The 23,867-nt window shown below is 39.9% G+C and overlaps 1 protein-coding gene across 2 annotated transcripts in view; it reads left to right on the top strand.

The window, feature by feature from the left end:
* Window positions 1-1,831: 1,831 nt before the first annotated feature.
* The window catches only part of aass (aminoadipate-semialdehyde synthase), a 32,521-nt gene continuing 10,485 nt past the window's right edge, over window positions 1,832-23,867 (top strand). For both annotated transcript variants that reach the window (XR_008339159.1, XM_053427076.1), the window contains exons 1-16: window positions 1,832-1,966; window positions 4,809-5,041; window positions 5,990-6,166; window positions 7,086-7,170; window positions 7,908-7,975; window positions 8,167-8,313; window positions 8,580-8,658; window positions 9,180-9,307; window positions 11,349-11,497; window positions 13,293-13,415; window positions 14,714-14,825; window positions 15,023-15,082; window positions 16,378-16,445; window positions 20,949-21,070; window positions 22,826-22,955; window positions 23,582-23,692. Coding sequence is in view for 1 of the 2 variants with exons in the window: in XM_053427076.1 (XP_053283051.1) it covers window positions 4,823-5,041; window positions 5,990-6,166; window positions 7,086-7,170; window positions 7,908-7,975; window positions 8,167-8,313; window positions 8,580-8,658; window positions 9,180-9,307; window positions 11,349-11,497; window positions 13,293-13,415; window positions 14,714-14,825; window positions 15,023-15,082; window positions 16,378-16,445; window positions 20,949-21,070; window positions 22,826-22,955; window positions 23,582-23,692 (1,778 nt within the window). In the remaining variant the exon portion in view is untranslated. The remainder of the gene's footprint in view (window positions 1,967-4,808; window positions 5,042-5,989; window positions 6,167-7,085; window positions 7,171-7,907; window positions 7,976-8,166; window positions 8,314-8,579; window positions 8,659-9,179; window positions 9,308-11,348; window positions 11,498-13,292; window positions 13,416-14,713; window positions 14,826-15,022; window positions 15,083-16,377; window positions 16,446-20,948; window positions 21,071-22,825; window positions 22,956-23,581; window positions 23,693-23,867) is intronic.

Genomic DNA, 23,867 nt, shown 5'->3' with positions numbered 1-23,867 from the left:
TTGCATTTAAATAGTTTTGTTTGGTTAATGAATTAAATATTCATTAAGCTGGCCAACTCTTACATAATTCATAACTCTTAAATAAGACATAATTTCTGTTCACACTGAAAAAATAACACTTTTTATTTACAATCAAAGCAAATTTATTTGTAGGTTTGTTTCGTAATTATTCAATACAAATGTGTCCAAACCGAAGAATTTATATGAAAAATGCACATAACATGAAAAAAAAACAAATCAAAGGAGCAACAATCACAGGAAAACAGTAAATACAAGTGGACTAGTCTTTTTTTCGGGGGGGAGGGGGCGCTTGTTTCGGTCATCATGGTGCGACGAAGGCAGCAGGAGGCCGCTCCTCTTGTGCGGGAGCTGACTGGTCGAAACACGTCCTGTGCACATGTGCAACCTGAGCGCTGCGGGGGGTCTGACAGCTCCTCAGTGAAGGGCAGCAGCAGATGGTCGTTTTTAATCCGGAGCGGTTCTTAAGGGCGGTGACCTTCACGTAACTCCACCCATCCTTTCAGAAGTAATGTCGAATGCGCGCCTCATCTTTTGCCTTAACCGCAAACAAACACCGACATAGTTTCATGTTGTGGAATTTCCCCTCTGGCTTCTGTCGGTGTTTGAAGCCACCTGTAAGAGATACGCTCTAAAAAAAAAAAAATATGCCCTCCAGCCATTCCATTGGCACGCGGGGGAAAAGCTGCCCACAGCCATAGCTTGTTGTGCCTGTACCTTCAAAATAAAAGACACAGTGGCACATGAAAGCACTTCCAGTGCAATGAGGAAACTGGCCATAGCTTTAATTAACAGGGAGAGGACACAGCAAGTTATATTTTACATACAGTTGTTTGCAAAAGTTTGGTGTCCCCTGACCAATATCATCATATTGTTGATTTTCGAAGTATTAATCCAACTCCAGAAATAGAGAAGGAACCTTCTCTTCTGGTACTTGTCATTTCATCAACTTAAATAAATAAATAAATCACATTAGTTATTGTTGAACGTGTTAGACTTTGGGCATCCCACTCAGTATATGCCTATAAGGCATAAATGTTGGTGTCCAAATCCTCTATACATTCAGTGCTTTAAGTTTATGACAAATTCTGATATCAAACTAAACTCTCATTGAGAGCCAATGCAACTGTAACTTCTTGAGGGGCCTACTGAGTCCTGGGGACCCCCGGTATACATTAAAATAAAGATCAATCAGTCTGAGCACTGCTTCTTACAGTACAGCTGTGATAGAATAATATAACCTTGTTTTAGGATTACTGTAAAATCACAACATGACGCAGTAGAAATGGGATCAGTTTTACATAACACAACTTTAAAATAAAAGAACACAGTTGCGACTAAAAACATAACAACGTCTTATTGTGCATGGTGTTGGAATAATTGGAAAAAAATTATTCCACCTAGGAAAATTCACATGAACACGGCCTCAAGTCGAGAAACATCTCAGACAGTTGGTGAAAAACCTCTGTACACAAGTTGCTGACGTTAGTACTTATAATCTCAAAATCAGCTCGACATAGTAGGTTTTACTGAGAACAGGTCAAATATTTCACCTTTGTCATATGCAAATAGTCTGTCCGTATGTAGACATTTCTATGATTAAAATGCCTACTTTTTAATAGATTGTAGGACCTGTTACGGTGGATGTTGTCGTTCAATGGTGCAAATTTCCCCTAAACGCTCAGGTTCATCTAACATGAATTGTCCCATGAATTGGAGTATATTTGGGGCCCCTGTGGAGGATCAGTCTCCTGCAGACTACACCAAATCATAGTGACCAGGAAGGGGAGTTTTATTCTGAAATCGTGAGCGGAAGCGGATCAGTGGTTGCTGAGCCACAGAAGTTGCAGCTCGTCTCACCTCAGGGTGACACTCCGGTGTTGTGGGAGAACCGTCGCTGCATTTCCTCGTCAGGAGCCGGCGTGTTGAACAGAGGCAGGTCAGAAAGGTGGGTCCTTCGTTCACCCTGCCGATTATTGATCCGTCTATCGATAACGTCCCTATGAAACGCGTGGGAGTGAGTCAGAGTCGATCAGAGAAGTTATGAGTACACATGCAGTCCTCAAAGCTGAAGCTAGAACTGAAGCCAACGCGGAGCTGCATTAAGGTTCTTACACATTTCAATTTAGAGTCCACGGGATTCAAATCTGACTTTAGAACGATGGACGCTCTAGTTGGCTGTTTCAGTTTAGTTCTAGCAAGTTTCATGCTACTGTCACATGTCTGCATACGTGCTGTAGATCTGTTGCTAAATAAGCGCTTGGCACATGTCCTTGGTTTAATGATTCATCCATTGGTTGGGTCATTCCTGCAGAGTTAGGTAGAAGTACCCACAATGAGTTCAGGCTCACAGTACACTGGTGTGAACAGTGGTTTCTGGTCTGAGGGCTGGGACCCCACATGGGCTCAGATTTACCTGTGGGCTCGCTATGAGGCGTTAAAGAGCAGTTTGTCAATTTGAGAAATACACTAATTTCCCTCTTAGAGAAGATAATTTACACACTTATGTTTGTACTCCGATCATAAACACAAGAACATTGTATGTCCTGTGTTTAAATCTGTACTAAAACTGAAGGTGTAAGGTGTGATTTATAAAGGTTATGTACTGGACTGTGGCCCGAGGGAGTAACGACACAAACACACAGACTTGTGATATAAATATATCAGAAACAACTGTGGTGAATGTGAGGGGGTCAAAGGTCACATTGAGCACATTTTCTGGCCTTGTGACACAATATCACACTATTGGCTTGAGGAATTTCTTCAAATTTGTCATAAATGGTCACTTGGATCCAACGTTGAAGATTTATTGGTCGATGGAGGACGTCTTCCATGTGGCCCACAAAGGAGGAGTGGTCTGTGGGCTGCGTAGACCGCAACGCCTGAACCAAAATGAGACGGCCTGGTCTACAGAGGGATCGCAGCCACCAACTTGTCCCGCCCTCACATAGCAGCACTGTTGCAGTTGGACTCAACGAGAAAGTTGCAAAGCCCCTTGGTTTTTTCGACTTGTTAGCTGTTAGCTGTTCGGTTAAGTTGAAGTGTGATACTCGAGCATTGGAAGTCCTGTCGCTCGCAGGCCCCATTACCTCGGTTTGTAGAAACACAATTATCCTGTCATAGGTTTGGCTGGGAAGGATCTACCCTTTGGAGCCTTTGTTTTTCTGGGATGAAATAACGTATTTGTCACACATTTAAAAGTGTGCGTGCTGTTGTTATAAAAGTGCCTTTGCAATGGTACAGGTTATTAGTGCTGCTGTGACGGTCTTCTAATGCAGCCTCCAAAGGATGCAGACTCTGAATTTAGACACAGCCCATACAGTGATAACTTCACTTTCACCCAAATATCCCCTTAATTAAATTCATTCATTAAAGGCCTCACTATATGAGTCTAGATAGTTTGGTTGGCAGAGGCATGCAACTTTAATGCATTTAATGCATGACACAACTGAAGCTATGAGGTCTGACAGTCTGTGTGGACAGTAAAAACGTTATGACGATAGCTTGAGTGAGAATGTGGCAAGTAATTCTGCAAACAGCTGTACACTTTAGCAAGTTTGATCTTCTATATTTTCATGGGAAGTGTGAAGAAAATTGGTTTACTATCAAACTTTGGCAGGACAAATTAGAATATGGCGGGCAGCCACAGTCTGTATAATTAATAGCAAACACTGGTATAGAAAATTTAGATTTTTACCTGTCTGTTCAGCAAAATAAAAACTCAATAATTAGTTTATGGGTGTATGGCCTAGTGCCTTCTTGCAAAGATATAATAATCACAGCCCGGGAGCTAGCAGTTTCCATCTGTTTCCAGTCTTTGTGCTAAGCTAAGCTATCTGACTGCTGGCTACTCTATTTGACAGATAAATAACAGAGCAGGAAAAACACCTTTTTATTCTGATAATAGCAGTAGTACATTTGCGGCCAATAATATGCTGATATATCTCTGTTGTACTTGCACTAAATTGGAGATTACACTGCGGTCAATCATAATATCTGTAATTCATTATCACACATTGGAGGCTGAAGTGCTTTTAATCACAGTTTAAAAGATATGACAGAAATACTACAATCTGACAATCTGATCTGACTCTCCAACACCATATGTATGTATTTATGTCTGTATGTAAATATATATATATATATATGTATTGGTGTGTGTGTATAACAAAAACATCCTTCTCCACACAATGTCAGTCTAATCAACCTTTCTGTTTACATGAACAAGTAGATCAGTGATGCGTTGCTCTTGAAGTGTTATGTTGTTTTTTTTTGTGTGTCATTAGCAGTTTCTAGTTTGTCTGGTTTGTCTAAACCACCTGTTTGTCTTGAACACCCTCCCATCAATAGAAAATGAATCCACAATTACTTTGGTAATTAAATAATGCATTTAATTTTAAAGCAAACATAACCAATATTTTGGAATTTCAACTTCAAAAATATTAGAATGTAATGCTTTTCTTGTCCCTTGAATACAGACTAAACAATACTTCTGATAATGTGACCTTGGACACTGGGAAACTGCAACATCCATGGTTCCCTATGGCTGCATGTTTTATAAACATAACAATTAATCATCTAATCGAGAAAATAATAGGCAAATCGATTCAGAATAAAAAAAAAAATCCTAAATCCAGCCAGAGTATTCCCATGCTTTGTATCAGAGTTAAAGATTAAAAAATACCTATTTTAAAGAAACACTTGGCGTCACCTCCTGACTGAAGGTCATGAGTCAGTTTTCCTGGTTTCTACTCATCAGTTCTGAGGCTCCATGTCCTTTTCCCGAGCAGGACAGGGTGAGAAAATGTTCAGACTCCTCAGTCACCGAAGCAAGAGGCTGCCGAGCTGCCTCACAAGCCAGCGGCGCTATGAGCACCACAGGGCCGTCATGGCCATCCGCCGGGAAGATATCAATCCCTGGGAGAGGAGGGCGCCGCTGGCCCCTCGCCACGTCAAGGAGCTGACCAATGCTGGCGTCAAAGTCCTAGTCCAACCCTGCAACAGCAGAGCTATTCATGAGAAGGTAATGAAAACAAATTTCTAGTAATGTCAACCACATTTACGCTTCAGGAGCGACTCTCTTTTGATCTGTTTTCTACTTTGGAAGTTGTTGAGATAGTAGTCGAGGCATTTCTGCATTGGTTGTTACTTCTGCCATTATATAACAAAGCTTCATCACAACCGCTTCTTATTATCATTTTCATGTTATTTTATTTTAATGGTCACAGTGTTAGACAATGGAACTATTTTGTTTATTTTGTGTCTCTTTGTAGTTGTACTGATTCTCCAGGTATCAATTTAATTATTTAGGTTACACCTTACTGATCCTGAACACCCGTGCAGCTATGGAATATCTGCAGTAAACATCTCCAGCACTCGTTTACAAAATAATTCTCCGGCTGTCACACTCATGAGAGTCCATTAGCCATTTATCACACATGGTGTTTGAGACTAGTCTGCACCCTGTGTAGTATTTCCAGTCCAGCTTTTTGCTGATTTGGATTTCAAGATAGCTGCATGTGTCCACTATCTGTATTAATACTAAATATTATATATACAGTGCATATAGTATTCATGCATGTCAACATGTAAATCTCAGTCATTAGTCATACACTTATGTCTACGCATGCTTTGTAACTGTTATTCACGTCATTGGTTCTAGTGTTATAGTAATAGATTTCCTGATTTCCTTTGCACAAATTTATGGACAATTTATTTATATAGTCAAATATATCGAACATGCTTGTTGGTAAAATTTCCAATTTTATATGTATTTATTCAATCCAAGGTTCCCATCAGATTTTTGCCTATTTGGTTTATTTGCTGCTTTAACATGAATTATCTCATGGGTATTAATGACCGTGTTGTTACACATGAGAAAAAAAATTAAAATATAAAAAAACAATACAAAATACTGCTGTATGAAATGTGTCGGCGGACTAACCCAGTGTACGTTATGTTTTGATTTCAGTACTACTCGAAGGCCGGGGCCATGATTCAGGAGGACATCTCGGAGGCGTCGCTTATAATCGGAGTGAAGAGGCCGTCTGAGGACAAGGTCATTGAGAGGAAGACGTACGCCTTTTTCTCCCACACTATCAAGGCCCAGGAGGCCAACATGGGGCTCCTGGGCGATTTACTGAAGAAGGTGAGAGCACTCAGAAGAGCTCTAAATAACCCTGCAGGGTTCCTGACCCCCGTTACTCTAGTTTTAATGTTGATTTACAAGAAACTGACTTTTATAGCCACATTTAGGAGGTGATTACCAATTCCATATTTGAAAAACTTAAAAGTACCAAGCAAATATACTGTGTGGTTTATTTATAGGATTTGTTTGTTTCATGGCGGAGACAGCCGGTGTTTGTTTATGGCAGTATTATTTCCTACTGTCTGTCCGTCCGTCTGTTAACACCATATCTCAAGTTTCGCCTGGAGGGATTTCCTTCAAATTTTATACAAACTTTCAGTTAGACTCAAAGATTAACTGATTCGATTTTGGTGGTCACAACAAGTCAACATCACATTGACTCAAGATTGTGTAACGTGTTCTGAAGGAGAGATGGGTTCAGGTAATTCTTTCATTTTTCACAATAGGAAATTGTTTGTCATAATAATTTTATGAATAGATATAGGCTGCGTTTGCTTCCAAATGTTTCTCATTGTTCCTCTCTCCAAAGAAAGAGATCTCCCATTACTATTTGGATAGGACATATTTCAATTCGCAGGAGAATACGTAGGTCAATAATAGGTCTGTTTTACATGTTATTGATGAGTTTTGAAATATATACGGAGAGTAAAGCTCAAAATTCCTCCCTCAGTCAGCTGCCTCAGTGTAAAACAAAGTGAGTAACCACCAAAATGGAGAAGTTAGCAGTTGAGTTGGGTAGACAGTCCTTCATATGTAGCCCAAAACCGATCCTTTTCATCCGAGGCAGTTCAAGGGCCAGTTTGGAGCCGAGGCCTAATCTAGAATCAGTTTTCTGTTTTATTCGACAGGCAAACAAATGGCTTTTTGGTCAGAAAATATAGTTCTGGAGTGTAACAAGAATTTTCTTTTGTCTTTTCAGGAGGTTCGTCTTATTGACTATGAGAAGATGGTCGATGCTAACGGCTACCGGATAGTCGCATTTGGCCAGTGGGCGGGTGTTGCAGGTAGGATGGTTAGCCCGAGGAACATTTAAAGCAGGTTTTTACGACATGCCTCGTTCAGCACATCAATGTCCTGGGGCTGTTGAGAAGGTGAATGACTGGAGCTGTAGCAGGTGGGAAACGGAAGTGAGGATGAGGTGTTTAGTTTCAAACAAGAAAGAGCCGCTCCCTGTTCAAACATATTTGTTTTGTGTTTGATGTGAATCAGCTTGAGCCTCCGCATTTTACCAGACTTAAATGTGAATATGACAACCAGCTATAGTCATACAAGTCAAACATGTACAGAGTCACACTAATACACACTCTGGATATTTGACTTCAGATTAGCAAAGGAAAGATGCTCTGTTGGTTAATGAATATATTTCATTATTAATTAACGTAATTTGTAGAGAGGGCTTGCTGAAGTTCTTAAAAAGATAATAAAGGATTATTGATATTTATTGAGATCCAACATAAAAAAACAGCTTTCTGACAAAAAATACAATTTAAATCAAGTTTTTCTTTGAAGATTTTGTTTATCATAATATTTTATTCTACTAATATATTTGACTATTCTATTAAGATTCAAAAGGTTTCATTTATATTTATATATTATGTCCCATGATCAATTTCATTAATTATGGTTTTCATAGATATTTCATATATCTATCTAACTTTATTTTAATTGTAGTATTTGATCTATATTTCATTCATGCTTCTCTGAAGCCATATTTGTTCAGAATTTTTTTTTTTCCTTGAAGGAATGATCAACATTTTGCATGGATTGGGGCTGCGCTACCTGGCTCTTGGCCACCACACTCCCTTTATGGTAAGATAAATCATTCTCCATCAATTTGAACATGAAAGAACTTAATCCCTGAACTCTATATAATACACATTTATTTTATCATAGTGTTTGATTTGTTGTTGAATTCCCTCTGTGCCTAACCCTGATGGCTGTGAAGACCCACATATTTTATTTTGGTTCATACAATATGACTTTGTATCTCCCGTCCACAGCACATTGGCATGGCTCATAACTACAGGAACGTCAGCCAGGCCGTCCAGGCAGTGAGGGATTGTGGTTATGAGATCTCCATGGGCCTAATGCCCAAATCCATCGGTCCTGTCACGTTTTGTTTCACCGGAACCGGAAATGTCTCCAAGGTACGGAAAGATTAAACTCAGATAGATGGAAACCTTAGCATGAACTCTGTTCTTTCCAGTGCATAGGCCAGTTTTCTAGGTAAATCTTTTTACAACCCAAAAATGTCACTGCCTGGGAGGTAGTACTTTATGAAACCACAGGAACTGTCGCTCAGCAGAGTATTTTGCCTAATCTCCCCTGGTGGAAAACAATGGTCTGCACGAATCTTTTAGTTCCTTGAAAAAGTTCCTTGGACTAAAATGTTATGTAACTTTTTAACCTGCAGGGAGCCCAAGACATCATCAATGAGCTTCCAGTTGAATATGTCGAACCTCATGAGTTGAAGGACGTCTCAGAGACTGGAGGTAAGTCTGTTTGATGGCAGATCACAGTAAGGGTCGGGACATCCTGTGTAGTTAACTGTCTGTATGAGGCTGAAGTCTGACTGTCTGCGTTAGTGGTTAAAACTTTCTGGAAGCGCATGAGCAAAAGGGAGTAGCCAAGCAAGTATGAGGCAAATAGCGCTGTAGACAGCTCCGCAAGGAATCAACGGTACAAACAGATCTCTAATATTACTATGAGAGTATTTGTGACAAATTTTAATATGGCGGGCTGACTTTGTTTAGATATTTAATTGGAAATGGAAACACTGCTGTAGTTTTTTTCCTTGAATGGAAATACGGATTGGTTGATATTTATGTTCTGCATCAGTCTGGATTATCATAACTAAGGTTAGAATTTGTGCTTAAGTTAATTTATTTTAAAATCAGAATAGTTTAACATGAATTTAGTTTTTTGAGAAGTGCTTGCTGCAAAACTTAAATAACACAATCCATCCATCCATAAATGAACATTTTCAGTATGCTGCTTATTGTTTTCCTGTCAGATATGTCAAGAGTTTACGCCACTGTTCTGAGCCGACACCACCACCTGATGAGGAAGAGCGACGGCATCTACGACCCATTGGAGTATGAGATCCACCCGGAGCTGTACACCTCCCACTTCAGAACCAGCGTGAGTCCACTAGCCTCTGTTACACCACTCCCACCCCTTCAGTGACGATTGTTAAAACACTCCTCGTCTAACTCCCCTCCTGATCCTGTACAGGCACTCATAGGCCTTGTCCTCTGTGAGCCAGCAGCCCCAAAAAATACTGACTGGCGAGATTGTGCCGGTGATTCAAAACACATGGTGCAGATTTGACACATTATTTCATTACAGTGCAGTTCAGTGTCTATCGAGAATCAGACAACCAATTTATCTATCTCATCTACTTAAAGAGATAGTTCTCCCAAAAATGAAAAGTCACTCATCTACTCGCCCACATGCCGATGGAAGGGTGGATAAGTGTTTGAGTCCACAAAACACTTCTAGAGTCTCAGACACAACATGCCCCCATAATGCTTGTGTGGTGTCATCGCAGTGTCTGCAAGCCACAACTTTCATATTCGACTCAAAACGAGGTCATTTACACTGAGTTTTAATCCTAAAAGACTGCGGATATCTTTTCTATGAGATGCGTTCACGGACTGTCGGACATGCTAATGACTGCTAGCTTAGCCACGTCCGGTAAACACATTTTTAATCACACCTTGCACACGTCACGCATTCCCCTGCTATACAACAAGAGACATAACATCACGTGCAGTCAGGGTTAAAGTGACCAGAGTGATCCGGAGTCATGATCCGACATCATTGATAATAACTAAATACATGTGATTATCAGTTTGCGTGAAGATGGACAGAGATAAGACACACACACACACACACACACACACACACACACACTCACACACTCACACACTCACTCACTCACTCACTCACTCACTCACTCACTCACTCACTCACTCACTCACTCACTCACTCACTCTCACACACACTCACACACACACCCCTGTAGAAATAACTTCTTCCCGCAGACTAAGATGCAAAGCGGTGTTTTAACTTCATTGTTCCAGAAGAAGCGACGTCCCACTTATTCAGGTACATAATATGAATTAAGCAGGTTTTGTTATAGAGGGAATAGAAAACATCAGAGGAGCAGTGTCACTTGTTGATCAGGGGAGTCATGCGCCTCAGTGCAGTGGGGACGGTAAGGGGGGCCAGGTGGGGCCACTTGATACAGTTTATCCTCTTAAGCCTTAGGTGCAGCACATTAGTCTAAACTGAATGAATGTCACCTCAGTGAGCAAAACAATGACCACTTTCATAGACTTACTGATTTTTTTAATTGAAAACCTTATTTTGTAAATTATGGCACAATTGTAATAACATTTACAGTCTATAATACTTTTTAAAGCACTTTCTAAATACAAACAGAGTTCATGTTTGTCTGTCTGATTTTATTAATTGACGAAAAAGCAGCCATATGCAGTAATATAGAAAATTGTCGATGTGTTACATTGAAATGCATCGAGATGCATAGTTTTGAATCGAATCGTTGACTTCTGAAATGAAATGTAATCGAATCGTGATGCTAGTGGCTGCAACAAAAACGTGTTATCCAGGCGAGAGGTGGAGCAGATGGTTGCAGCAGCCAGTGGCAGGAAGTGTGGTATTAAATCAGCTGCAGAGATCACAGCACACAGACCATCAACATCGTTTTCAGCTCTTATCACCACAAACTCTGTTGACATCTTCATCTGTGTCACCGCTTTCTCACCCGGAGATGTTCGTTTTGTTGTTGTTGTTATTTTTCATTTTTGCATCTGTTGGGTAGTTGAAGCGTCAACAACACCCCCACCCGCACGCTGTCAATCCAGCAGGGATCCACTGCTGCATGCTCACATTGGATTCTGGAGATCTTCTGCTGATTTTATAGTTGGGAGCCAGACAGAGAAAGACCACAGATAATCCAAAGGCTCTCCCTCGGACATTTGCGTTCACACATGCACCTCCTCCGGAGAAAGTGCGGAGTTCAGTTCATGTCTGGAAGCAGCTTCATTCAGTCTGGCAGCTGTATTATTCGATCAGTACTATCTTGTTGTAAAGAGGTCCCTGCGCACATTATCCCTGTAAAAATCTTCTCTCATCTCCTATTTCATTTTGACCACAGGTGGCGCCGTACACAACCTGTCTGATCAACGGTATTTACTGGGACCCTCACACCCCACGACTGCTCAGGCGCCTGGATGCCCAGAAACTGATGCGAGCTCCCAAAACCTTGTCTGCAGCCATCGGCGGATCACCACGGCTGCCACACAAGTAAGAGCGTGGTTATGGGATGTCACCAACCACAGAATTTGTCTCAAACTTACCACCAAGTCATGTAAGCTGTTTCATTTGTCTAGGTTAGTTTCTGTCTCTGTTCATTATGCTTGCAGCGTTCACTTAAGTTGAAGCATTCAGACAGATGTGTCCTTGCCTCAGAGAGAGAGAACAAATGTCTCTTCACCTCTGTCTCAAAGTTAAATAATGGACATTCATAGAGTCAAATGTCCCCTCTTGCTGTATAATGTGTCTGAATGGCAGCATTCGCCATGTTTTCCATGAGGTGAGCTGAAGTGTGCTTCCTCTCAATGTGAGCAGAAAGCATGTGCAGAGCACAAAATACAACTTGCAGCATTTGGGAGTTAAAATAACAGTATCTTGAATGGGAGACTTGTTGAAGGGCTGCTATGGCCTTCCACACAAGGGTCTTGTGATCTGTATTTTCATTTTTTTGCTAGCTTTTGTTAGCCCAGATGTGAGGTCTGTATTCTTAACCCCTGATTTTAATTCAAGTTACAAACAAACCTAATATTAGTAATAAAACAAGATGGCATCTCAGAAAAGATTATGTAAATCCTTTGCCAGTAACTGATATCATCTAATGCATTATTAAGTAAGTAAATGAATAAGCAGTTACCATATGCACCTGGATTTGTAGAAGAACGTTATTGTAAGCCGTCTCCTGAGATGCTGCAGTGACACAGGCTCACCAACACTGGTCAGCTGGAGACTGAAAAACACAGCCTAGTCTGATGAATGTGTATTTATGCCGAGGTTGCAGATGGTAGAGTCGAGCTGTGTCTAACTTAAAAATGAGGAGGCGTCCTTGGGCTGTACAGGTTGTGAAGGCCCAACCAAAATGAGAGGATCTAGCAACATGGCTGCAGTTGGACACCAAGTGAAAGATTTATTTTAACCATCTCACCGTTGGAGCCTTCCTATCTCCGGGATGGCAGGACGCATTTGTTGGCTGCTTTTGAAGGAGCCTCTGAAATGTCTAGCCATGCCGCTATTATGCAAACTGTCTTTAAATGCAGCCTCCGAAGGCTTCAGCGCCTGAATTGAGACACCGCTTGAGAGTCTCGAGTTAACAGCATGAATCCATGGATCCAACAGTCCAAACTGCTGGTGGAGCTGTAATAGAGTGGGGATAAATTCGATACGCGATCCACAACATATTGAGGCACCCGCCGATCCAAGTTGACAAAGGCACTTTATTGACAAAAGGTTTAACCTAAAATTTTCCTGCAAATAATGACTAACATCCACTATGGGCAAAAAACTGTTCCGCTTCTCAAACGTGATCCACAAAGCCATTCATTAATTAAATGGTAAATTGTTTTTTATTTATATAGCGCTTGTCTAGTCTTGATGACCACTCAAAGCGCTTTACATTACAGTTTTACATTCACTCATTAACACACACATTCATACAGTGCATCTAATCACAGCACTTTGTTAATCTATGGGGGGCCATTCAGGGTTCAACATCTTGCCCAAGGACACTTCGGCATGCAGATGGGTCAGACTGGGGATCGAACCGCCGACCTTCAGGTTGGAGGACGACCACTCTACCCCTCAGCCAAGCCTCCCCCTTTACTCTCAGAGGGGCGGAGTAAAATAATATTCCTACTAAATAACAAAAATTCATAATTAATGACAGATATACTGCATAAGTCATATTATTAATTCAAATATTGTAATATCTTTAGTCATGTTTACAGAGTGAGAGTTCAGCTTGTCGTTCTCACCTTCTGGCCTCTCTCTCTTTCTCTCTCTCTTTCTGCAGGCTGCTGGCAATCTGTGATATATCAGCTGACCTGGGAGGCTCTATAGAGTTCATGACTGAATGCACCACCATTGATAGGCCTTTCTGTATGTACGATGCTGACCAGCACATAGACCACGACAGGTACAGTACAAACTCTCCTCACCTGTGTCTTCTCAACAACATCACCTGCACATTTCTGTTTGGTTCCTTGTTTCTTCAGTTCCAGTTTGAATGGAGACTGTGGGCCGCCATCAGACATTAGAGGTTTCATGTCATTAATCTTTCTGACTGCTCCATAGTAAGCAGGATTACGTAAAAACTAGTTAACGGATTTCCATGACAATTTGTGTAGGGGTGGAACGTGGCCCAAATAAAAACTTTATGTACGGAGTAAAAACACGTGTTAAAGCTCTCTAATGTTAATTTAGGAGTGTTCTTTTTTTTTGTTTGCTTAATTATGTGGCAGGAGAAAATATAATATGGAGGGCAGTCACAGTCTAGATAAATAATTGTAAACAATGCTCTGAATTATTTAGATTAGCCTTGGGAGATGTATGCACTCAGAGCAACCTTCCAGTTTGTCCTGTATTTCTTGTTGTTATCAGTTGACAGGTAACACAAATAGTGATATATCTGCCGTAAACTAAGTTCATGAGCTGGAGGGGATTTGATCTTTGTAAAGCCTCTGCTTTCACATCTTCACATAGTGACTAAGAAGCCTGTGGCTGATTGACTGGTGGTTTAAAGGGACAGGGAATTTATCAGTTCTGGAAATGTCAGCTGCTGACGATTCATAATGAGAATTCTCAGTCAGTCTCAATTGAGAACTGACGTGTGAATGAGGTTCTCTGTGTTTGCCTCAATTACTGTTTAATTACCTTCGCCAAGGAGGTTATGTTTTCATCTTTTCGGTTATTTTGTTTGCCAATCACGCAAAAACCGCACAGATTAACACAAAACTCGGTGGAAGTATGTTGTATGGGTCAGGAAACAATTCATCAACTTTTGGAGGGGATCAGGATCAGGGGATGAAGCCAGGATTATATTAAACTTGCGAGATTATAAGGGAGTTGATATTTATATGTGGAGAAAGGCTTCTTTTTTATATGTCTTTCTGCTGCAGGGGTTTATTCAAATACAAACAAAGTTTGGAGTGAGTCCAAACTTTTACAGATAATTTTACCTGCTTCTTTTTAAAATGAGAACAACAGAGAAATGTTTTGTTCATTTAGTCCCACACAAAGACAAAGACTATATAATTGGATTTAATAGAGGATTTTTTATATATATATTTTTCACCTAGTAAACTGGGTGTAGTCTAAGTGTAATCATTATACTGTGTATGTTTCATTATGGATCCAAAGACAAGCATTTGTTTCCAAGGTATGGACTATTTGTGTTCCGGACAGTAAATAACATTAAGTTTCTCATCTTGGCAGTGTGGAGGGAAACGGTGTCCTCATGTGCTCCATTGACAATCTTCCTGCTCAGCTCCCCATCGAAGCCACAGAGTACTTTGGAGACCGCCTCTTCCCTTACATCTGGGAGATGGTAAGATATCTGGGTTATTGGTGAGGTGAGATTCTGTCCTGCTCCACTCTGCTTCGGCTTCTGCCTGACGTCGGAGTTTGCTGCAAGAGAGCATTGCTCTCAGGTTGTTAATGGATCAGATTAAAATCCCTGACAGGCCTGATATGTGTTTTCTGCCAGTTTCTTGTTTTGTAAATTTAGTGTTCTGTTGTCATCAGCTGCCATCAGATGCCACCAGACCTTTGGAGGAAGAAGAATTCAGCCCACAAATCAGAGACGTAAGTCTTGAAATAATTCACTTTATTTATTCTAGGTTTTTGATTTGACCACAATTTGATCTTAAACTTATATGAGAGATAATAAGTAACAGATCAGATGACTGATAATTGAGATCTAGGAAATATATAACCTTTACCTAATACTGATGTTTCGAATACAAGGCTCTGTGTCAGACTTTTGATACTTCTGATCCAGCACCACAAGTTGAATTTATTGGATTGTGTTTGTCTGAACGTGTGAACGTGCACTTTGGTTTTTCAAAGCCAAATCCTGGACTCTTCTGGAAATGTTTTGAGTGTCATTTTATTCATAATTTCAACCTAGTTTCGGTCTGTCAATTTGGCATAAATCTATACCAATACATTGAGAAGGTGGAGAAGAATACTTGTTGTGTGAAGACAAATTTAACAGGGAAAAAAATGTATAAAATTCTACTGAAATCAGATCTCTACTGAGGACGGCAAATATCTTAATGAATGGCAACTGGTGCAACTGGTGATCTTTGATGGCCAGTGTGTGTTGGAGAGAGATGAAGTGCAAGGCAAAGAGCGCTCTCCTGCTTCTCTTTTCGATTGTCATTCGGTTTCAACTTTCAAAAATAAACTGTGGATCATGTGATTTAATATCAGCACTAATGAGGATGTCACAAACAAATTCCCTCATTTGGGACTTAGGGGATGGCATAATTCACAGGTTGTTAAGGAGGATGTTTTTTGGTCATTTCGGTTTAAAGACGCTGGCTGCTCCCCTCATCCCTCTACACATTGTCAACTGTGGATAATCAATATTTCAAACCTTCTGCTGCTCGGCTCGTCTTCAGGTTAGGGCTACGCTGACACCAGTTTAGTTTTCATTATTAATGAGAGCGGCTGTGCATCGGCGTGTGTGCGAATGAGGTCTTTACAGGGCACAGGCTAACCCCATGGCAGGTTGTGAATACTTTTTAATAGCAAAATTGATTTCAAATATAATTTAATTCTTCTTTGCCAAAATGAGTCTAAAAAAATACTTAGAAGTCAACTTGAGAAGTGAGCGAGTGTTGAGTGCATTGGGAGGGTTGAGAATACGCTCATCACAGCCCAGTGCCAAAGCATGTGTGCCATATTGTGAAGACCATTCCTCATAGCCATTTCATGAGCATTTCTTCCTCAAGTGTCTCAGTAGAACCCGTTTAGCTTCCTCATTAACACCTCAGCTTTTCACAATGTACGACAATTATTTATTATTTTGACAAGATTTATGTTGCACCTGTAGAAATGATGAAAGATAATAATTAATTTCATTGCCCCTGAAGGCTGTCATCACCTCAAACGGAGCACTCACCCCAAAGTTTGAATACATTGAAAAACTTCGAGAAAGAAGGTAAGTCCTATTCCATCTGTGTATAGTCATACAGTGTGACTGTAATGCTCAGTATAGTCAGTTTAGTAGTGATTTTAAAATGAAGACTTTGAAGGATGCATATGTTTATGTGTTTGGATATCATTCTGATTTTGAAATATTCTTTTAAATGTAAAAAAAAAATGCTTTGGCATATGCCTGTTAATGCAACCAATTAATGGATTGACATGTCTAAAGATTACAAGAGAGGTAATGTAAAGTTTTGCATGAACTAATGTAGCTCACCTCTGCTAACTTTCTATATTCTGTCCTCTTATTAAAATGAATAGCAGCTAACTAAAAGTCTAGTAACACTTTGCTCTGTAGTCTCCTGTTTTCCTCCTTCTCCTCCTTAGCTCGTCCTCTTTTGTAGCATTACAGTTTATGATGTTTTACTGTCCTCCTGCCAGCTCTGCTCTAAGCTGGCCTCGTAGCGACTAACCTCATCTTGTGGTTGTTCCTGCACAGTGCTGCTCTCTGGTGTCTGCTGTGCCAACCTGCCTCTTCATTAACACCTTGCACGGCTAGCGCGCTAATAAGCTGCTGCCACCGGCCAACCTCAGATGTTGAAGTTTGTCCTTAGGTATCAAGGGGTAGAAACATCCCTCCGTCTCACGTCACACATAAACCGCCATCACCCCACGTTTATCATCTGTCTGTTTTGTTTCATCTAGTTCTGGCCTGTTTAGGACATCTTGTTAGTCGTCTTCACCGCGTAAGACGATCAATACATGCTTTGTTCCTGTGTGTCCCATACAAAGCTTAGGTCCAACTTGTGTTTAGCTCTGCACAAAGACTGCAAACAGGGGTGAACTGCAAGCCACCTGAAGAAAAAAAAATCCAACTCATGCCGTGTGCTGAGATATTAATCTGTTATACTTTTGTGTAAAATTGATTGATTTTATAGCTAATGTCTATATGAGCAATTGTATTTGTTAACATGCTACCTCTGCTTACATGCTAATTGTGCGTGTGTACTATCATGTTGCGTGCGCTAATGAGATCACCCTATCTACACCTTGTGGCTGTGGCTATACGGCGGTCTGTGGTCCGATCTCAGTCTTCTCCATCTGCATGCTGAAGTTTCAGTGGGCAAGATACTGAACCCTGAATTGCCCCCTCATAAAAAAGGGCTAACCAGAGATGCGGTGTATAAATGAAAGGAGGAATGGCAATGAGCACTTTGAGTGGTCATTAATGCCAAAATATTTACATCCATTACATTTGTATCGATCAACTTGGATACCATGGCCGTGCAAACTCTTGCTGCCTTCAAATGGAACTTGTGAGTTCAACCTGACAACGTGTACACTGTGTGCTTGCTGTTTTAAGGTGCTACTCAATGGCAACATTGATATTAATTATGAATAATACTAGACAGCTAGAAACAACAGAGGCTAACAATTTAGCACGCTAGTTGTCGGGCAATATAATCAGGTAATGCTAAGGAATAATAACAGATGGCAAAACATGAGTTCATGAGGAACATTGCAATTTTCCCGCATATGTATTATAAAATTACAAAGAAAGGTTTGAAGAAAACATTTCTAAAATATTAATTAAATTTATAAATATCTGTTAACCTATTATACAACTAAAGTACAACTTAGTCTAAAAACTAAAAACTTCTGTGAATTTGCCAATTCCCCAAAACATTAGTTAACATTTCAAAACTCGTGAACTTTCAGACAATTCGGAGTTGTTAGTACCACAAGAGGGCGGTGTCCCCATGAACACAGTAAATACGCCCCCATTTGAAAGTAACGTCCGGCTCCAAATGACCTCATCAGGTCAAGATGGCATATTTTGTCTTCACTTTTGTATAGTGGACCCCTGACCCATAGCAATACAAATGTCAAGTGTCAACTGATAAGATGAACGATTCTCGAAATATGTGTTCCACTTACAGAGATTTCTGGAATTAGTGATTTTATATATTTATTGTATAGTAGCTTGTAGGTCTAGATAGATTAAAGCTGGAGCTTCGATGTTGGCTCAGGTAAACACACCCTATCACCAAAACAGAGCGGTGGAGATTCAGGGACATGCGCGCCCTACCTCACATTCAGTTATCATTCATTTTAATGCCAACATGGAGACAGTCTTGCAGTTTCTCCCTTTCCAGTTCTTGTGCTAAGCTACGCTAAACGCTCCTTGGACACCACTCTGTACTGGTCACATAAAACAAATTTGTCTTTTTCTCTGGCTGTGGATAAAACCTAAAATGAGAGATTTCTAAACAGAATAATGCATGTTATGTATTCATGTGCAAGCAGTGGAATCCTCAGCAGCATGTTTGAAATCTGTCTTGATTAATTTCTAATTTCAGTTGATTGATTATTCATTTATCTTTTTCTCTCAGCGATCTCAGCTTATCTACAGCATCAAACATTTAAATGAGCTTCTAGAAATATATTCAGACACACTGACCCTCAATAGCAGCAGTGTTTGTTTCTGATGATTATTAAGACTCCAGCTCAGTGTAGCTTTGCTCCTCAACAGCTTTATTAACAGCCTGTTGGGTTTTTTAAGAGTGCAGCTCATATTTAGGCCACCTCTAAGACGTGATGAGTTTTCTCTAATTGAACCTAAGTATCATTTTTCCAGACAAGCTATGCTAACAAATCTTAATCCTTTGGATTGAGGTAGGCTCCTTAAGATATGTAAACTCCGGGAGAAATCCTCCTGAGGGAATATCTCTCTTTTCTTTTTTAATTAAGAAGATGAGGCTCGGCGGCAGGCGGGCTGCCGCTCAGTCTCGCTGTAGCTCGTGCATGTGCGGGGTGTCGCTTCCAATTAGGCCAAAGCTAATGAGTCCAGGGGTCTGACTCCTGGGAGATTTGAGGCCGGCGGTTGCGCTGGTGGTATGATATTAATACCACAGGTCACTCAGGGTGTTGTCTCTGCTATTGTTGTTATTGCTGTTAATATAATCCAGCATGCAGAATCACTCTTTTTAGCTGATCCATTTGTTTCGAGACGACCTCTTAGTTTAACTGAGAGGCTTTGAGAGGTGCAAGCATCATTTTCTTACCATCACTTACCATCACTGAGGGTGATATATGTCATAGAAGCATTGGATCAACCTCTATTCTATTTGACTCTTTAACAGTGTTTACTGCTAAAGAAAGTGACGCTAAAAGAGAATTACGTGACTCATTTAAAACATATTATTCTTGATTATGTATCTTTGTTCAGTTTATTCATTATTTAAGAAGATCTAGATTTTAGCGGTAATAAAGTTGTTAAGAATTTTGGGACTGATCTGTAAGATAGTTAGATAATGTTAGATATAAGGACATGTGGTTTTCAGGCATTAGTTATACATGCGCTATTCTTTTTTTTTTTAGATAAACAATGATGTCCTGTTGTGATAATTATAGTTTTTGCATTGAAAAGAAGCACTCTTTTAGTTATTTATTGATTTTATATTTTGGGGGATGATTTCCTCTCCATGGTCTTCATCCCCTCCCTCCTGTCCTGGCTCATCTTCCACCCCTCTCTTCTTGTGTTTCAGTCCAGATCCTCATCAGTCGCACCAAACCTGTTTCATTTAGTTTTATTGTAACAATCCAGCTACACCTTTGATTTCTTACACATTTTAATATTCGAGATAAATTCTTACATGCACTTATCAGCAATCGTTTAATGAAAGGTCATTTAACTTCTTTCTTTCCAGTACTTTAAAAGCCCAAGAAGTATTTCAACTGTAAACATTGAACTAATATCAAATTGGCATTGTAGTAAACTGCCAGTTTTGATGATCTTACTTTTGATATGAATTTATAATCCAGCTACCAAACAAATGATAACAGCCAAACAAAAACTCATGATTAACTTTGAGCATGAAAAAAAGTGGTCATTTTTAGCCATGTTAGCTGTAGACATGAGAAATAGCCCAACAACTAATTGGACAGACTACCTTGAAATCTTTCAAAGATATTAATGTCCCCCTCCCCCCCGAACTTTCATCTCATGCAACCAAAAGAAAAGTTTGGTTCACATATCCATGGTACTCAGACTTTTTCAAGGAATCCAGTGATCATCTGACTTTTCCTCATCATTTATCTGATTGTACTTCAGTGTCAAGCCGTTGCTAATTAGCAAATGTTGACATGCTAACACTAAACTCAGATGTTCAACATGGTAAACATGTGCTTAATGGTAGCATTGTAGCTTTGAGAATAAAGACTGTTGGTCTATGTATTTAAAATGTGTAAAAGGTCAAAGTTGAGTGTCTCACCGGATACATGTGGGTTAGGGTTAGGCCTGCTCTGTTTTTCATCCTGCATCTGAAATCCCCTCTGTATTGAATAGATATTTGAACACATGGGAACTATTTTTCCCTTGTTTGATAGAGTCCAGACTTTTTGGGCTCTGGACTTAACATCCAACCCTTAAGATTCATTGATGGAAACACAGTTCTTGAGCCCCATGTTTTTTTTCATTACGATGTGTTTCTAACTCTGTGTGTTTGTTGTTCAGGGAGAAGGCTCAGATCCTGAACAAACCTGGGATGAAGCGAGTTCTGCTGTTGGGTTCAGGATACGTCACTGGACCCGTTGTTGAGTACCTGACTCGCAATGAGATGATCCAGGTCACTGTGGGTGAGTTGGTTTTACAAACTATGAAAGGCAATCAGTGACACTGACACTTTAAATTCTGTAGTTTTTTTGGGCCTTTGGCAAGATTCCAACCAAACTCTCATACATAGGCTGCTCTCAAAGCCAGATAGACAACTCTTGTTCTGTTTGACTCTGTTTTCTGTTTGCATTCTAAAACGGTAAATGTGACCTGCAGTAATTGAGCTGTGGCAAGTAAAGACCTAGAGCCTCATTTATAAACCAGTGAGTGGGATTCATACTAAAAGTGTATGTGCGCACAAAAGCAGAAAATGGCACACGCAAAAAGAAGTGTTTGTATTTTAATCATCCAAAACTGATTTTTTTAGACATTGTATAAAATGTCTTATTTATTATACATTGCAACGACTGTTGTTAAGCAACTGACACAATTTTCTGACCCAAGATCACATCTATTTAAAATAAAAGCTCTTTTATTTGTCTTGTTATAAAGCATTACAGCAACAAAATTAAATTTGCGCCTTTACTCTGTAGACAAATGGTAAGAGTTTTTTTGCTATTTGTTAATCTATGAATTCTGTTGCCATAACTGAAATCAAATGAATTAATATTGATCCATGCTAAGTGTGAAGCTGATAAACTGAACGGTTTTAGAGATCCACAGACTGAGATTCGTGGAATTAGTTGATAAATTGTTATTATCAGTGAAATCAATCAGCACAGAGCTTTGACAATGGGATCGATATTTGTGTTACATTATAACATGAAGATGATGTCCTCACATCATGCTTCTCCTCAACCAACTTTTGTAACTTAAATTCAAAAATATACATTTTAGCATTTCTTTCATCGAGCTTTCATAAAAAATGAACCGTTTACCTGAACTTCACGTATTCAAAGACAAATTGTCATCCGCTACAGCACTTGCTGTAAGTAAATGGCACCTTTAGGGTTAAGGTGAAATAATGATTACCTTGGGAACAGAATCAAGAAACTAAGAGGCTGAAATTGTTTCTAGGTTTGGTGCATATCTATAAATCAATAACACTGTCTTCTAAAGTCATTTCTGGTCTCTGCTCTCTTAAAACTTCTATAGAGTTCTGTCCTTCTGTTATTACAGACAACTAATACGAAATACATGAAGTGATTTAAAATATATTCAGTTTGAACACTTACTGAAAGATAAGAAAAAACCACGTGACACACTGCGGAGAATGGCTCTGGTTCAAAGTTGGATTTTAGTATAGTGTTGTTAAAATATCAGAATGAAATTGCCTTACTGCTGGAGCTGAAAGCTCTGGTTTGGCTTCAGCTCCCTTGATCAGCTGCTCAAAGGTCACATCATGAAGTTCATTCACCTCTGAGGAAAATTTGACTGATTCTGGGCTGTTCCCGGATTTGCTCTCAAACAGCCTCAGTTCCTTGTTTCATTGATTCCAGATGAGAGATTGAGATTCTGCTTCAAGTTCACATGATTGCATCACATCATATCTGCTGAAAAGTCAGCTGAACATTCATGCTGCCAGTCTCCTGCTCTACCTCATTTCTAACATGCTCGACTGGATTCACATCTGGTGACTGGGAGGACACTGAAGTTCACTGAACTCACTGTCTTGTTCATGAGCCCAAGAGGCCTTTCTGTCTGCTGTGTGCCATACTACAGTATAACCTCTATAATATAGTTTGTATTCAAACAATTTGCCTGCAGCTAATGTACAACTAATGTACAGCACAACCAGTCGAACCTGTTTTACTAACCTGAGTGACCTTGTGTAACAGCGTCGATGCTGCTGAAGCAGGCGGAGGCGCTGGCAGCCAAATATCCCAACGTCATCCCCATCACGCTGGATGCCAGCAGCCAGGAAGGACACCTCGACTCTCTGATCAAAGATCATGACTTGGTCATCAGGTGCAGTACACACTACGGTCTCACTGTATTACAAATGGTTTGTTCCATATGCAGGCATACCAACTGTCTCTAGTTTGGACCAAATCATTTTTAGGTGTCTTATTTTGGTTCTAAATCAATTATTTTCAGGTATATTGGGCTGATGGTCAACCTCTGGTTTGTAAAATACATTAGTAGACTACCAGTATTATGTGAACATTTTATCCAACAGGTCAAATTTTGCAGATTATTTCCTGGAAGCTTTTTTCATAATTTGTCCTAATTTAGCCGTGAATTGTTACGATATTAGAAAGAAGGGCTGCACAATTATGTATCAATTATAAGTAATAAAACTACTTTTCCTTTAGTAAGAAACTCAAACACAATTAACAAATGTCGAAACTACTTTTTCCCTCAATAAGTATCAAATTGTGTAAAAAAGTCCAGTAATTAACTGGTAATTACCAATAAACTTGGAGGAAATTACGAGGAGAGGTTTCAGGAAATTTGCTGGAAAGTGCAGGAGCCATACAATAAGTTTAGTTTGTATAATAAATACGTTTGTCAGGCTCAGTCCTAAACTGTCCGACTAGCCTAAGCTTTCACCAGTCCACTGAAGGACCTGCTGTCTTCCCTCTGCTCCTCAGCATGCTGCCGTACACCCTCCACCCGCTCATCGCCAAACACTGCATCAAGAGGAAGGTAAACCTGGTGACCGCCAGCTACCTGAGTCCTGCCATGAAGGAGCTGCAGAGCAGGTGATCTACACCACAGACAACAATAAAACAGGGCTACTAAGAATTCATGACCATTCCATACAAGTGGGCACTTGTTTTGCTGCAGTTTTCACATTTGATATATTTAATTTTTAGATGGTAGACTAAAGAAAAATAAATGTTGAATGAATAAATGATCAAATTTGGAAATAAGATA

This window comes from Pleuronectes platessa, chromosome 7 (assembly GCF_947347685.1).
Source record: "Pleuronectes platessa chromosome 7, fPlePla1.1, whole genome shotgun sequence".
Taxonomy (NCBI): domain Eukaryota; kingdom Metazoa; phylum Chordata; class Actinopteri; order Pleuronectiformes; family Pleuronectidae; genus Pleuronectes; species Pleuronectes platessa.
This window is presented reverse-complemented; position numbering and strand designations above follow the sequence as displayed.